This window comes from Labrus mixtus, chromosome 6 (assembly GCF_963584025.1).
Source record: "Labrus mixtus chromosome 6, fLabMix1.1, whole genome shotgun sequence".
Classification (NCBI taxonomy): domain Eukaryota; kingdom Metazoa; phylum Chordata; class Actinopteri; order Labriformes; family Labridae; genus Labrus; species Labrus mixtus.
In genome coordinates this window covers 11107484-11121278 of record NC_083617.1, presented here as the reverse complement: position 1 = coordinate 11121278, position 13795 = coordinate 11107484, and the positions used below count along the sequence as shown (strand labels likewise).

General features: G+C 39.6%; 1 protein-coding gene across 1 annotated transcript in view; it reads right to left on the bottom strand.

Moving 5' to 3' along the window:
• Positions 1-13795, bottom strand: part of adam12b (ADAM metallopeptidase domain 12b) — a 76118-nt gene that overhangs the window by 39420 nt on the left and 22903 nt on the right. The window contains exon 4 of the mRNA XM_061039955.1: positions 2827-2905. Within this exon, the coding sequence (XP_060895938.1) occupies positions 2827-2905 (79 nt within the window). The remainder of the gene's footprint in view (positions 1-2826; positions 2906-13795) is intronic.

Below are 13795 nucleotides of genomic sequence, written 5' to 3'. Positions count from 1 at the left end.
AAAAGAAGGAGAAGAAACGACACAGATGGGAGTTGAAAGTAATATAGTAATTGTTTTTTTTTTATCATTCCACTAGAGAGGTCTGGTAGAAAGAAAAGAGGGCATTTAAGGCTCCTCAGACACAATGAAAACGACTTTGTCTGAATGCAAGGAGAGCAGAGGAAGTCACCGTCTTCAGGAGGGACACAGGTCTCCACTCACTGTTTGGAAGTATTCAATTCCTCTTAAATCAACTGTCATTTGTCACTAAGCAGACCATTTCTCACCCCCAATACTGAAACGCAGGAGGAAATACTTTGGGGTGAGATTTGGGTTATGATTCATGCAATGAAAAAAGCCTTTTGATTCTTAGCTCTTCTGTTTGACAATTACAGTAGAAAGACTGAGCCAGCTGGTGATGAAATTGAGGCTCATTACATTACGTTTAAAAATAGAGCGGCTACAAAGGCTCTGTGCTGAGGCTATGCCTGACCTAGATTACTTCACCTTTCTTTCAAGAAAACATCAGGCAGCAATAGTGATTGTCTCCCTTGGTTATCCTCAATATGTCTGTGATTTTAAGGAAAGTGGAATATTAAGTCATAAGATTATTTTTAGAGGATTTTCCTGAAGCTACACGAAAGCAGAACAGAGATGGAATACATGGTGTACCCTGTATTCTGCAGTTTTTCAGTTTTATTTCCCCCTAGGTGTCTTGAAGGGAGCAGTTCATCTTTTTTGTGTGAATGTGAGACAGTAGTAATATTGTTCTTACTGTTCAGTGAAGAAACATTTACTACATATGTTACCTATTTTTTATGCCAAAGAATCAGACGATCAAATTTTGACATTTTGGGTTGTACTATAACTAAATACTTAAAGCAACAGTATGCAACGTTCTACCTTAAAACAGTATTTTTAAAGGTCCATTTAATAGCACAATAACTTTCAACAAGGAGAATGGCGTCCCTCCCGTGCCCACAGCACGGCCTGATCGCCTGTTTACTGCAGTATGAAACTTGGATTGCTTTGATACAATGACTGAGGCTAAGAGGAAGAGGTTGGTGAGGGATGAAGCTAAAAGAGAAAAAGTGAAAGTGACCGAGCAAGAAGCGTGTGCAACCCTGAATATATTATTATTCATAACAGATTTTAACGTAATGTAAGGCTGTATTGTTATCCGTGTCTTCACTGTCTTGTGTTGAGCAGCGTTAACAGGGGCAGAAAGTCACTGAGCCCAATTTATGTCTCAGGTTTGCATACACATAAATAAATCCATACCACGCCAAAGAGGTTTCTTTTTCCTTGTCGATTTTCAAATAAGCTTTATAAGTATGTAACAAATGACCCTCTCCGATATAGCCATTTAGCCACAGCGCATAGATACCATGGCAACAGCTGAATACACATGCACATACTGTATGCAAAGAGTTTGCAACAAGGGGCTGAAGATGCTTGCAGAGTCAGGTTGATCAGCTTCTTGCAATGACTTGGGGCGCCGAAGTGCATCAAACTAATTTCCTACCTATTGTTGCTCTAAATAAGGTGCTATGTGTGACCAAAATATTTGCACAGCGTGAGCTTTTAATGGCTGATCCGACACAACTCCTACTTCTGCAGGGATTAGTTTGTGTCTTGTTTAACGGTGCAGGTTCATTATCATAGGTGTTGAATTGTATGCTGGACCAGCAGCAGGAAAAAAACGTGATTTATTTTCTTCAGATTGTGTTGTTTTATCGTATAACTCAGAGGATGCCAGAGTTTATTTACAGTCCTTGTCATTCCTCTGATGCCTGATAACCATATGTCTGAGTTCAGTGGCAGCAGGTACTGAAGGCGTGCAGCTGTTTGAGGCTTATCTAAGACAATACAGTGCATCTATTTGACAGCCTGATGCAATGCTTGTAACTTCCGCCCACTTAAAATTAAAAGGTGTGTGTATGAGAGAGAGAGGGGGGGAAAGCTGTTTGCATAGCTATGCAGTAAATAGACTTGTCAGTCAACACACAATTACCAAACATTCCCCCTCTGAGCATCAAGCAACCTGTCAAACTGTCTCACAGTAGCTCTATTAAACAAGGATTTACATCCAACTTAGCCTCAATCAAGGAAGGCACTGTTAAGTATTTTTTTTAAAGCAGAATTAGAATTGTTTTTTTAAAGTATTTTTTTGGAACTTTAACAATGGCAGCTGAAAATGAAAACCTGTGGATAAGAAGGGAAACTACTCCTTCTACCTTATTTGAAATGAAAACACCTACATCATAGATTGAAGAATCAGTGTGCCTGTTTGTTTGTTTTTCATCTCCACAAACTCATTTCAACAAGACAATTGCCACAGAGACTTCTTGATTTGAAACTCTAAACGATCATCAATCGTCTCTTCATTTTTAAAAGAGGTGCAGCCACTTTTCTCTACTCAGCCAACACACCAAAAAAATAAATAGTCTGGAATAGATCAGCTGCTAATAGGGGATTCCAAAATAAAAACCCTGCTGGCAGAGTTGGCTGAAAAACATCCAGCATAAAACACAGCTTATCATCAAGTAGGCCACAGGACAGACTCAGTGTTCAGAAACTGCCAGACGCTTTCATATACACACACACTGTGACATGTTGTGATGACGGAAAAGACAACTAAAACAGGAAATCACAGTCTTAATTCAATCCAAAATGCAATTTTTATCTAATGCATTAATTAATTGTACTTATATACATAATGTGCTATAAGTAAAAAAAAAAAAAAACAATATCTTTGTCAGTGAATTTTTGACAGTGTGCCAGCGGAGCAACACTGCATGTCCACTCTCGTCCATAAATGTCAAAAGCGTTTGAGTGCCACTGTACCGTTGTTTTGTGAGAACCGCTGACTGCACTTCCATCCTCCTGGTAATGTGTCTCAGTGTAATGGCTTGCAAAAAGACCCCTATGAAAAGAACAGAAACAAAACAGGAAGAAATAGACACATTAAACATCCAGGTATTTTTTCCAGCATTGTTAATAGAAATTAATTTGAACAAGTCTGTTAAGAATCATGCTAAGAAAAGTGGAGCCTTGGTTTGGTATTTTGTGTAGATTCAGTGTTGCTTATAAGGATTTGGGAGATTTCTGAGGCTAGGAGGGACATGATTTTCTGTGAATTTATAACGTGATTTGTACATGTCCTTAAATCCCCTGGCATCTTGCATGACTGAGTAGAGTCCCTGCTGAGGTAATTATATAGTACGTGTGTGTTCTGTGCATTTGTGTGTGTGTGTGTGTGTGTGTGTGTGTGTGTGTGTGTGTGTGTGTGGAGATATTTTAAACTCTCAGTTTGTGTATGCTTTTCCTTCCTAAAGCCATGAGCAGATGGACACAGTGAGCCCCACCCCAAGCACTGGCAAAGGAGCAGCAGGAACACCCATCTTTTGCAGCTGCATAATTACCCTGACATCAGGCAATATGATCTCAGGACGTGTGTGTGTGTGTGTGTGTGTGTGTGTGTGTGTGTGTGTGTGTGTGTGTGTGTGTGTGTGTGTGTGTGTGTGTGTGTGTGTGTGTGTCTGTGTCTGTGTCTGGGTGCATGTGTGTGCCAGAGAAGAGAGAGAGGACCAGAAAGTCACAAGGTACCAGCAAATGAAATGAACAAAAAAGGGACAAATTCTCAGAAAAATACTTTGTGTATGACAGGTACTGAAAAATGACTGTGTGAAATACACAAAAACCCCTCCCAATACCAGAGTCAAAAGGTAAATAGGATGAAAAAAGTGTCACTTTGAATCCGTAGGCTAAGTACAAAACATTTCTAAAGGAAAACAAACTGTCAAAACTAAAACTTTAAGAATAGGTCATTTTTTGTCTCTAAAAAAGAGGGGAGTCAAAATGACAGAGAGAGGCTTTCGTTTGAAAACGGGAACCCAGTGCTTGTCCAAGTCAGCGGAAATCATTCACATCCCAAATAACTCTGCCATCTCACACAGCCTGCGTGGATCACAAACCACAAAAGCACACACAATTCAACCGTAATGAGAGACTCTACTAAGATTCTTTCAGCAATGTTTTAGGTACTTTTTTTTGACCGGTTTTGAAAATCGATCCTCCATGGATGGTGCCTGACTGACTTTAACTTTGTTAAAAACGTATTATCGCTGTAATGTGCCTTATCATGCCATTAGCGAGCTCTAAAGCTAATCTGATCAGCCAGCAGCATGTAATGACTTGAGCTCGGTATGTCTCATTACAAATGGGTTACACATCAGAAGGTAGGATTTGGTTAAAAACAAATTCCAAAATCTTCATACCAAGCAAACCCGTTTAAAAATTACACTGAAAAATGTGGAGAAAGGAGGGCAAAGTCTAAATGCTCTACTTGGTAGTAAGGAAGGAATCCGTGTCATGTGAGCGTTAATTCCATGCAAATGCTCTCGTGCTGTTCTTTGAGCGAGCCAGCTTTGCCCCATGTATTATGATACACACTGTATTAAAGCTGCAGGTTTTACACGATGGACTCCGCCTGTAATCAACTTTTTTGGCAAGATTACACAGAAGTTATGAGGGCTGTGAATGTTTACAGTGGGTTTGAGGAGAGTTCCCTCCGCCCTCGCCGGTTACCTTCAAGCTCTGGGGTTGTGGGATATCGTATCTTACAGCTGATGATCAGATGCTCTTGGTTGCCATTTCTGCCCCGCCTTTTTATCCTTCCCTCGTTGCCATTTTATTGTCACAGAATAAATCTGAGCTGTTGAGCCGACAACACCCCTTTAAAAACCTTGATTTGAGTTTCTCCAGAGCACATTGAAAAACAGGTTAAAATTTCACATTTTATTGAGCTGCCGTAGAGGCTTTTTACTCACTGCACCCAAGGCATGTCCTCATGTTTTTCCACAAGAACATTTCTTTCTGAATACTTCAGACCTTACACCTCCCTTTCCTAGCAACAGCTACCCAGCTACATTACCATTTTTGTAAAGGCAAGCATGCCGCCAATGAAATCACACCAACATTGGGATTGAGAATTGGTCTAAAATTGCCTCATTTCTCGCCGCAAACCCAGTGTGTATTCTCCAAATGCTGCATTCAGTTTCCTTCAAGTATGTTCAAAATGACAGGTGACAGATTTTCTGAATGGAACAGAATTGCTGAGCTTGTGATGGATGTGCAAAATGACTTTCTTTTCAATACCAGCAGAGGAAGATGATAGTCTCAGGGCCACACTGTCAAGTTATTCTACAACTGTAATTGTAGCATAGGTGGTAGCACCCTGTGAACCGAGAGTGTTCTCCTTTGCTATCATTCTGCATTACACAAACAAATGCACCAGACACATTGAACTTTTATCCCACCAAAACGTTACATAAATCTCTTGTAATTGCTTGTGTCAATAACCATTGATTCACTTCTCCTTAGTGTGTGTTGCGATTCATTACACACAGCCTAACAACTAATTAAAGATTCACTAATGGTCGCCCAGGTTAATTGTGATGAATGAGGGCCTCTTTAATAGCACCTTGGGGAGGCAGCCAGTACTGTTATTCGTCTTCAAAAATAATCTCAGCCATTTACAAACTGCTCTTCAGAATAAATTACATTTCTTTGAAAATTAATTTACAGCCTGAATTATTGATTGCGAGATGAAGGGCTCCCCACACTTTCTTGATTGTTTGAAAATAGTTAATCATTTACAATTCAAGTTGAACTTGTTAACACTAAGAACCTCTAGTGCCCGATGTCTCATATGAACACATTTTTTTTTGTTTCCTTTCCTTTCCTTCCATTTCTTGACATAAGTGGAGTGCGGACATCCAGTTTATCTATACACTGCAGAAAGTCAATGGCTGCTAGAGATATGGAGCACAATGCAGGGACCAAACAGACAGCACAGCAGAAAAATTATTACATTACAGTGGACCATACATAACCTCTTATTCTTCTTCTGCTGCTGCATATAAAAGTGTCAGATATAGCTGGCTGTCATATCTGAAATTGATTGCAGATAGAACTGTTGTGATGAGTTTTATTTGAAAAGAACAAATCAAATCATGCAGACACTGACAACCACAGTGTAATCAATGATGCTGAAGCCTGATGTGCTCCGCGTTGTTTACAGCAATACGTTTTTTTTTTTTTTGTTTTTTTTTACACAATAATTTTCTCGTGCATCCACTGAGTACAATGTTCCTTTAAGCGTGGCGGCTCATTTACATATATGCAACTCCATGCTTCATGTAATAATTCCCCATTACGCAAAGCCCCTCAAGCATGAAACCATTTGAGAGAAATATGGCTCCTCTTGCTGTCTTTCTGCTTCCTTTGAAGACTGCTAACTTCAGTGATTTCTTTTAATCCCCTCTACCCCACAAGCCTAACCCTAAGCCTTCCTATAGCCGCTCCTTATGGCCCTTTATGCCCAACTCGAAAAGGAGCAGACTACCACAGAGGGAGAGAAATATATAGACGAGAGAAGGAAATAAAGAGGTGTGGTTGACATGTCTAATTCTATTTCCACATACCGATGCGTTCCAAATTGATTTACATACAGCTCAGTGTCCCTTCAGCTTAGGCTTGGCTGTAGCTGGTGCATTGGATTGTACAAAGCCAGAGAGAGAGAGAGAGAGAGAGAGAGAGGAAGATGAGGGTGGAAGGAGAAGAGAGACGAAAACAGAAAATCCCCTGAAATGCAGAATTAGAGCATGTTCCCTCAGTCCACTCCTCTGGTTCTGTACAACATTACTCATGAACATGTGAACTTCTCTGCTCGGCTGTTGTGAGAATGTTTTCTTTATCAGCATTAAATTCATCACTTATTATTCTGTAGCAACCTTCCAGTATAATTGTGCCTTCTATCTTTGTAGAACAAGGTCTTCTTACTGACATATAAGGTGTAAAGCCAAGCTAGCAATTCAACTCAGCTGTAGGCTAAATACTAAATACTAAAAACTGTATTTGAGCTCCATGCTAAAGTCAGTACACTTGTGTGTAGCTGTTTAAATGTTAAACATGGTCATGATTACGGTTTCTCTTGTAAGAATTGCAACATCTGACCCACCAATTAAGCTAAATGAAATGTCAGGAAACGACTACTTTTAACAATAATCCTATTGGGAACATTGATATGAGGACAAATCTCTTGTGCAGTCCATTCCACAGCTGGGAAGACATTTCACATTTCAAGTATCAGTCGAGGTTACGAAATGTATCTTCTTGGAACAATCAATGGCTGCACCAGTTGTTGTTCTTTTGCAAACCCTCAAGCAGATGTGGAGATATTTCTGATATTTCTGGAGATATTATGAAAGACTTGTAATCCCATAGGGCATCACCAAACGAATACTACGGATATATTTTGCAAAGCACAACATGACTGTCAAGATTCTTCAGGAGTCTGGACCAACGTCGTGAAATGACCAACTAACTTATCGACCGTCTGAATCCTGCTGCTAGCGCGACTAAAAAGTCACATTAATGAGAGAGACAGACTTAAATGTTCCAATATAAACGCTCCAGCAGGCAGAAGACCAATATCAAACAAGCAGGCTAATGGGCCGATCCTATTTAAATATTGACTGACCAAAGCAAAGATAGCTCCTTAATGAGTCAAGATCCTCCCGGAATAATTTACAGAGCAGCTCGTTCACGTTAAATCATTCTGCAGCGAGTTCACATCAGGTCTGGATGACGACACTACTCATGACAAGAAAAAAGGAAAGAAAGAAAGAAAGACACAAAAATAGTCATTTCTACCAGTTGTTTTTAGAGATTAAAGACCCAGAAAGGCCCTGCAGAGACATATGTACCAATGACTCAGACAGTCACCTGCCAGGCACACAACTTGAAAGCTACAGCGACAAGTAGGAGCAGTACAACTGGCTTTATTGTCGACATTTCACATCAAAAACCAAATAAAAACCTGCCTCTTTGTTGTTCAATCATCAAGAGGGTAAACTCATTCAAACAACAATCTCTGTCTGTGTCCCTAACCTCAGGCTTCAAAGCACCGTGTGTGATGTGGCGCCCGAGGCGAGCGAAGTCATCACATCAGTAAAACAAACCACGGAGAGAGAAACAAGCCTCTCAGCACCAAAAAGCAGCAGTGAATGGTGAATCATGGTATAGTGATACCATTACATGACTCTTCCTCTGGACATACTATTTTAAATAAACAGAAGCATACAGGCATTTAGAGTAAAACATGAATTTCTTAAAATGTATTCAAATGACTTTTTCCTGGTTGAGTAACATAACTGACCATACGATCTTCTTTATAACTTCTTGACCTGATACCTACACAGACTTTACCCCTTGGAAGAATATAGGTGTTGACAGGAAGTAATAAGTGGAAATGATAGCATGTGACGGTAAGGTCATACATGTATGATTTTTCTGCTTAGGGGCTTCTGCTGGTCAAGCACTGTTAGACTAAAAAGACAACATCCACCCCCCCCCCCCCCCCCCCCCAACAATAAGATTAACTTCATCATCATAGGAGGCATGTAAGGAGAAGGATATGCATGAATTGTCAGGCATTTCTTTTGGCATGTGAGTGAGAAAATTACTGATGTGACTTCTCCCACAAGGCTTATTTTCATTTTATACCAATAACTTCATCGCTGTTTCTGTTAAGAGGACCAAACAGCAAATCAAGTGCATTTTAGATGAAATCACACGCCAACATTTGGATGAGATTGAGTCCTAACATATCCTCAGTTATCACCTGAAAAAAACCCAGCGTGAATTCTCCCAATGCTGCTCTCAATTTCCCTTCAGTAAGTAAAAAACAGCGATGATTGTCCAATTCTCCATTTATGAATGGATCAGAATTGCTGAGCTTCTAATGGATGAGCAAAATAACTTTCTTTACAACCAAAAACTGACCGTTTGTATCCTCATGTAAGATATAGGACATACACATGAGAGGAATCAATAGAGATGGATTGTGCACCAGCTGCCTTGTGTCTTGTGTGAGCATCTGGAATTTACAGATCATTGGAGTCAATCTCTTTCCTCTGGATATGCCCTCTCCCTGCAGTTTTTGTTTTCATTTTATAGCAAGGTGATGGTAACCTTATCTTTTATGCCTCCAGATATTCCTTCCTTTTACTACCCATTACTTTTTATTACCTTAGAGTCTTAAAAAGTCTTGCAGAAATTGGGCAAAGTACAAAGCTGCAGGTGGAAAAAAAAAACACAAAGATCCAAAATATGTTGGTGTAAAGCCCAAACCCTTTTTTTTTCTTCTAAAGAAAGCAGATGGCAAATAGGTGTGAAACATTGCAATTTGTACGGAGGATTTATCAATGTCAATATTTCCTTCGGTTGCGAACTAAAGCCAACACTGGTGAGGTACAGAAGAGCTGTTAATGAAAGAACTGTTTCATAGCTGCTGGCCTACATGTCCGGAATATTTAACACCATAAAACGATTCCCACACGACAACACATCTAACTGTATAAAGAGCATGATGTCATATTCCCCCTTCACCCTTTAAACGGAATAGTTAGACAAACCAGCGGGAGTGTAAATGCGCTCATCTATAGTACAGTAGGAGAGAAGCCTGTGCATTAATCATAGCCGATGGACGAGCTGCTATAAAGCATGCCTCACTTGTTCATCTTTTATAAAATAAGCGGTTTGTGTTCTCCACATATACCCCACCATGGAGGCTCTGTCGTAATGAAAGCTTCAACAGCTAAAACATAAGGCCATGAATGTCAAATGTGTGTCAAAGGGAGTGTTTGAAATCTTTCTTTGCAACTAACAATGCAGCTCAGAAGACTTCTGGGCACTGGATGATGATGATATGAGCTCAAAAACGCCTTGAGGTAACATCACCCAACACTAACAAGCACTGAACTGTAAACTCTTTATGTGGTAAGCAGCTAAAAAAAAATATGCTCATAAAAACAGAGCAATGATTGCATGCTTGATCCGTTTATTGAGGTAACTGATGCAAACAGTTTCAGTTCAATGCAATCTTGTTTTCATTATATTCAATCACTAATCAACAGGAAGAGACCAAATCCTCCCTGTACACTATCTTAGCTGGAGGCTTTGTTGCTCTCTCCGTAATAAATGTGAGTCATCCAATTGATAACGTCCATTCGAAATGATGCTGATGATGATGTCATTTACCCTGAGGTTGTGGACACAGTGTAGCGCACTCACCAATAAACCAATAAATTCAATCTGAAAATTGGTGAGTGCGCTACACTGTGTCCACAACCTCAACATCAGAGTGCTTTTCATTGACGCTTAATGTTGCTAGGTTACGAAAGCGGTCATGTGGCACTCATGCGTACCTTGGTAGTGACCATTGGGCCTGTTTTAAATTGCATTGTATTCAAAAAAAATGTAAATGTAAAAACAATAGGAAGGATTTGTGTCCTGGCATTAGCAGCAGCTCTAGGAGTGGAAGTTGTCCTTACAAAAAACAAGTCTGAGTGTATGAGATAAACAAGGTGAAGCAAAGGCTGGGAGACTATCACAAGACTGGTAGAAGAGTTGCGTCATGGTTACTTACAAGGTGAGGTACAACATGATTGGGTTGTCATTGATTAGTTTCTCCTCTGCAATTGTGGTGAACAAAGTTGATACCAGAAGACCTGCCCGTTCTTGATTTTTGATTAACTATACATTGTTTTTTTAATACCAAAAAAGGTGCTGCCAGCTCAGTGAACATAAGCCCTTTTATTCAACTCCTCTATAGTCATTCTGCATTGATCTTTTAGTTTCTCACAAGGTTTACAGAATACTGAACTGAATGACATTTTCAGCAAGCCAACTAGTGCTGGTGAAAATAAAACTCAGAGTTAATATGACCTTTATGTCGACACATGTGAAGAACAGCCTCATTATCAGCTCTGGTTTCATGTAACCATGTTTAAAAAAAAACCTGAAGAAAACCTAGCACATCATGCCTGAAAATGTATCGCATTGATAAATGTTCTAAAATGAACTTCAAAGAAAATACTGAAAACATATCATACAAAAAAAAAACACGTGCATACATGCCAAGCAGGTAAACGGCTGTTAAGAGCCTCTCTAATGATTTTCTGCACACTCGAGCTAATATATGGCAAACAAGGCTGTGCAAATCTTCATTAAAAGTTTATGAGAAGAAGGAATTCTTAAGAACCTTTGGAAACAGTTTCTGTATGCCAGCATTGAACTGAGATGAACTGTTCTTTTTTTGCTTCTGCTGCTTCAATATTCTCATCCACAACAAGCTGCACACCGGAACTAATGAGTGACTTGGGATCTTCAAGGGAGGTGGCCTATTATTATTCATTGAAAAAGAGTAAACAAATGGCATAAATGTTAATGTCAGAGGGTTCCATCGGCCCAATTAATCTATGGGGCCTCCCCTGGGCAGCCTCATTGTTCAGCCATATTTTTTATATCTTCAGGGGAAATTTGCAATTAAGAGCTTAGCGGGGAAATATGAAAGATGTTTTTGCCTTTTATTATCATTCCCTTCTCTTTTATTTCCATCTTACTCTTTTCATACATTTACTCTAGTTTGTCTCTTTCTCCATCACACACTAGTGCTGATCCTTGCCTTCCTCACGTTTTTTTTACATTTGGAAATCCTCTCAGTTGACACAGGGTAAACGTCGAGCAGTATGTATCACTTGCATGAGACAACTGCTTTAATACAACCTCGCCCCTCCACTGACTGCACACATCTCAGACCATCAGCTCTCCCGTCTCAGACCCCATGGAGCATACTTCCGTCCTCTTCTCACGTCATTTCACCCACTCTTTACACCTTCATGGATGCTGCGCTGATTCTCCAATAAGATAATAGCACACAATCTGTCATTCTCCCCTCCGTTACCCTGCAAACATGGTGGAGATGGACACTTTCACTTGGCTCTGATGTATCATTTTTACATGAAGAAGCAGAGGGAACGATCCGTCACTGACGCTGGCGCAGAGTAACATGATCATCATGCCAGCTGCATGTTGAAGGAGATGTCAATGATGTCAATTATTGGAACGACTACTGGTGGTAGAATACTAAAATGCTTTTAGTCAATCAGGGCAGTGATTTTGCTTTTTTTGTAGGACACATGACATTTATCTGATAACTAAGGCCAGTGGGAGCAGATCAGAGCATGTCAATGTCTAAGTCTATCAACATCTACAGCTCTTCCCACTGACCACAGGATATGCAATTGAAAGGCAACTGGTCTCTCAATATGGTCTATTAAACAATTACAGAAAATGTCACTGATTCTCCAGAGTTCCAAAAGTTTGTGTTGCACTGGTTACTATAAATGTTCTAACTATACCTTCAGGTATAGTTAGAACATCTTGGCCTATCCCTTTAAGGTTTGGCAATCATTCTTACAGTGTATTACAACATTGCCCTTGTAAATGATGTTGTTAAGGTTGGGGAAACATTGGCAATGCTAAAAAAAAAAAAAGAAGAGGAGTTGATCAAGGCAAGACGCTACAGCTGTCCTACAATCAAATCAAAGAAAATACAAATATGAAAACAAATGGAAATAAAACTGAGCAGCTATGTTATAAACATCTATCATCGTTCACAGAAAAAACTATGATTCAACTTTGCTTTGAGGGATTATGAGGGATTATTGCATTTTAAACTCTAGAAGATGTTGCCTTATTATTTTTTACAGCTGTCAGATTATTTGCATGCTCAAGGAAGAATTCACTGCCAAACAAAAAAAAATCACTCACTGTGATCCCAAGCCTCAGCAAAGACTTTAGGGAGAAAATATGAATATACCAAAAAAAAAAAAAATAAGCTGAACAAACCGACTGAAAAAAACAGCCAGTTATCTTCAAGACCTCACTTACAATACCCAACCATACAAATCACATTACACAATCACAAGCATTAACCATCAATGTACAATGTTCTAGTAGATTTCCTGCTTCTGTTTCAAGGAATATATTTATAACTTTGAGTGTGTATTTATCATCTTCTCAAACAAATCAGAAGCAGTATGTTACTATATGTAGCCCACTGACTCCTGTTTATAAACATACAGCTTGTCAATTCATTGTGCTGCTGTTGTCAAGTTCAACATGGACCCAGCTCAGCAAAAACTTCCCCTCATTAGTGATGTCACATGATGCACTTCCTTTCTTTGCCTTGTTTTTCAAGGGAACATCTGGATTTATTGCTAACATGCACTTCCACTCATGTGCATGTATATATATATAGCTACCTCATGTGTATATGTATGCATTGTGTGTGCAAGCCTGCGTGCGATATTTAAACAATCCTGACATTTTGAGCAGATGAATGGACACCTTCTGTTCACTCGTTTGAGCTGTTTGTCATATTTAGCTGAAACCTACATTGGATCTATATAAGGGGGCTGAAATGAGTGTGTTATGAAGGCACAGTGTTGTGATTTTTGATTATGTTAAGATGACATATTCATAATAGAGGCAAACATCGAACATTCATTCAATAATGCTCTTTAAAAAGCTGTGGACCAGTTGCTTAAGCTCCAAGGCAGCAGCAATCTCAATAATCCCCATAATCTGTATTTAATATCACCTGTACAGGCTGATAAGAGCTGTGGAAAATATTGCTGGCATTAACCAAATCAGATGAACACCAGCAGGCGTGTGAAATAGCTGCTGAGCTGTGCTGTGTCAGGCAGAGGACTTCTTATTTCTCTTGGGTCCACTGCAAAAGAGCGTTTCTGTGTGCGGTGCTGAGTTATAGAGGGGGACGGAAATCACACACAAAGCAATTTCTTCTTTGAAAAAGTATTTCTCATTAAAGCTTTTCATGGCTACGGGTTCGGAGAGGTTGTGTACGAAACGTTATTAAGATACACTCTGCTGCAGTCCATGC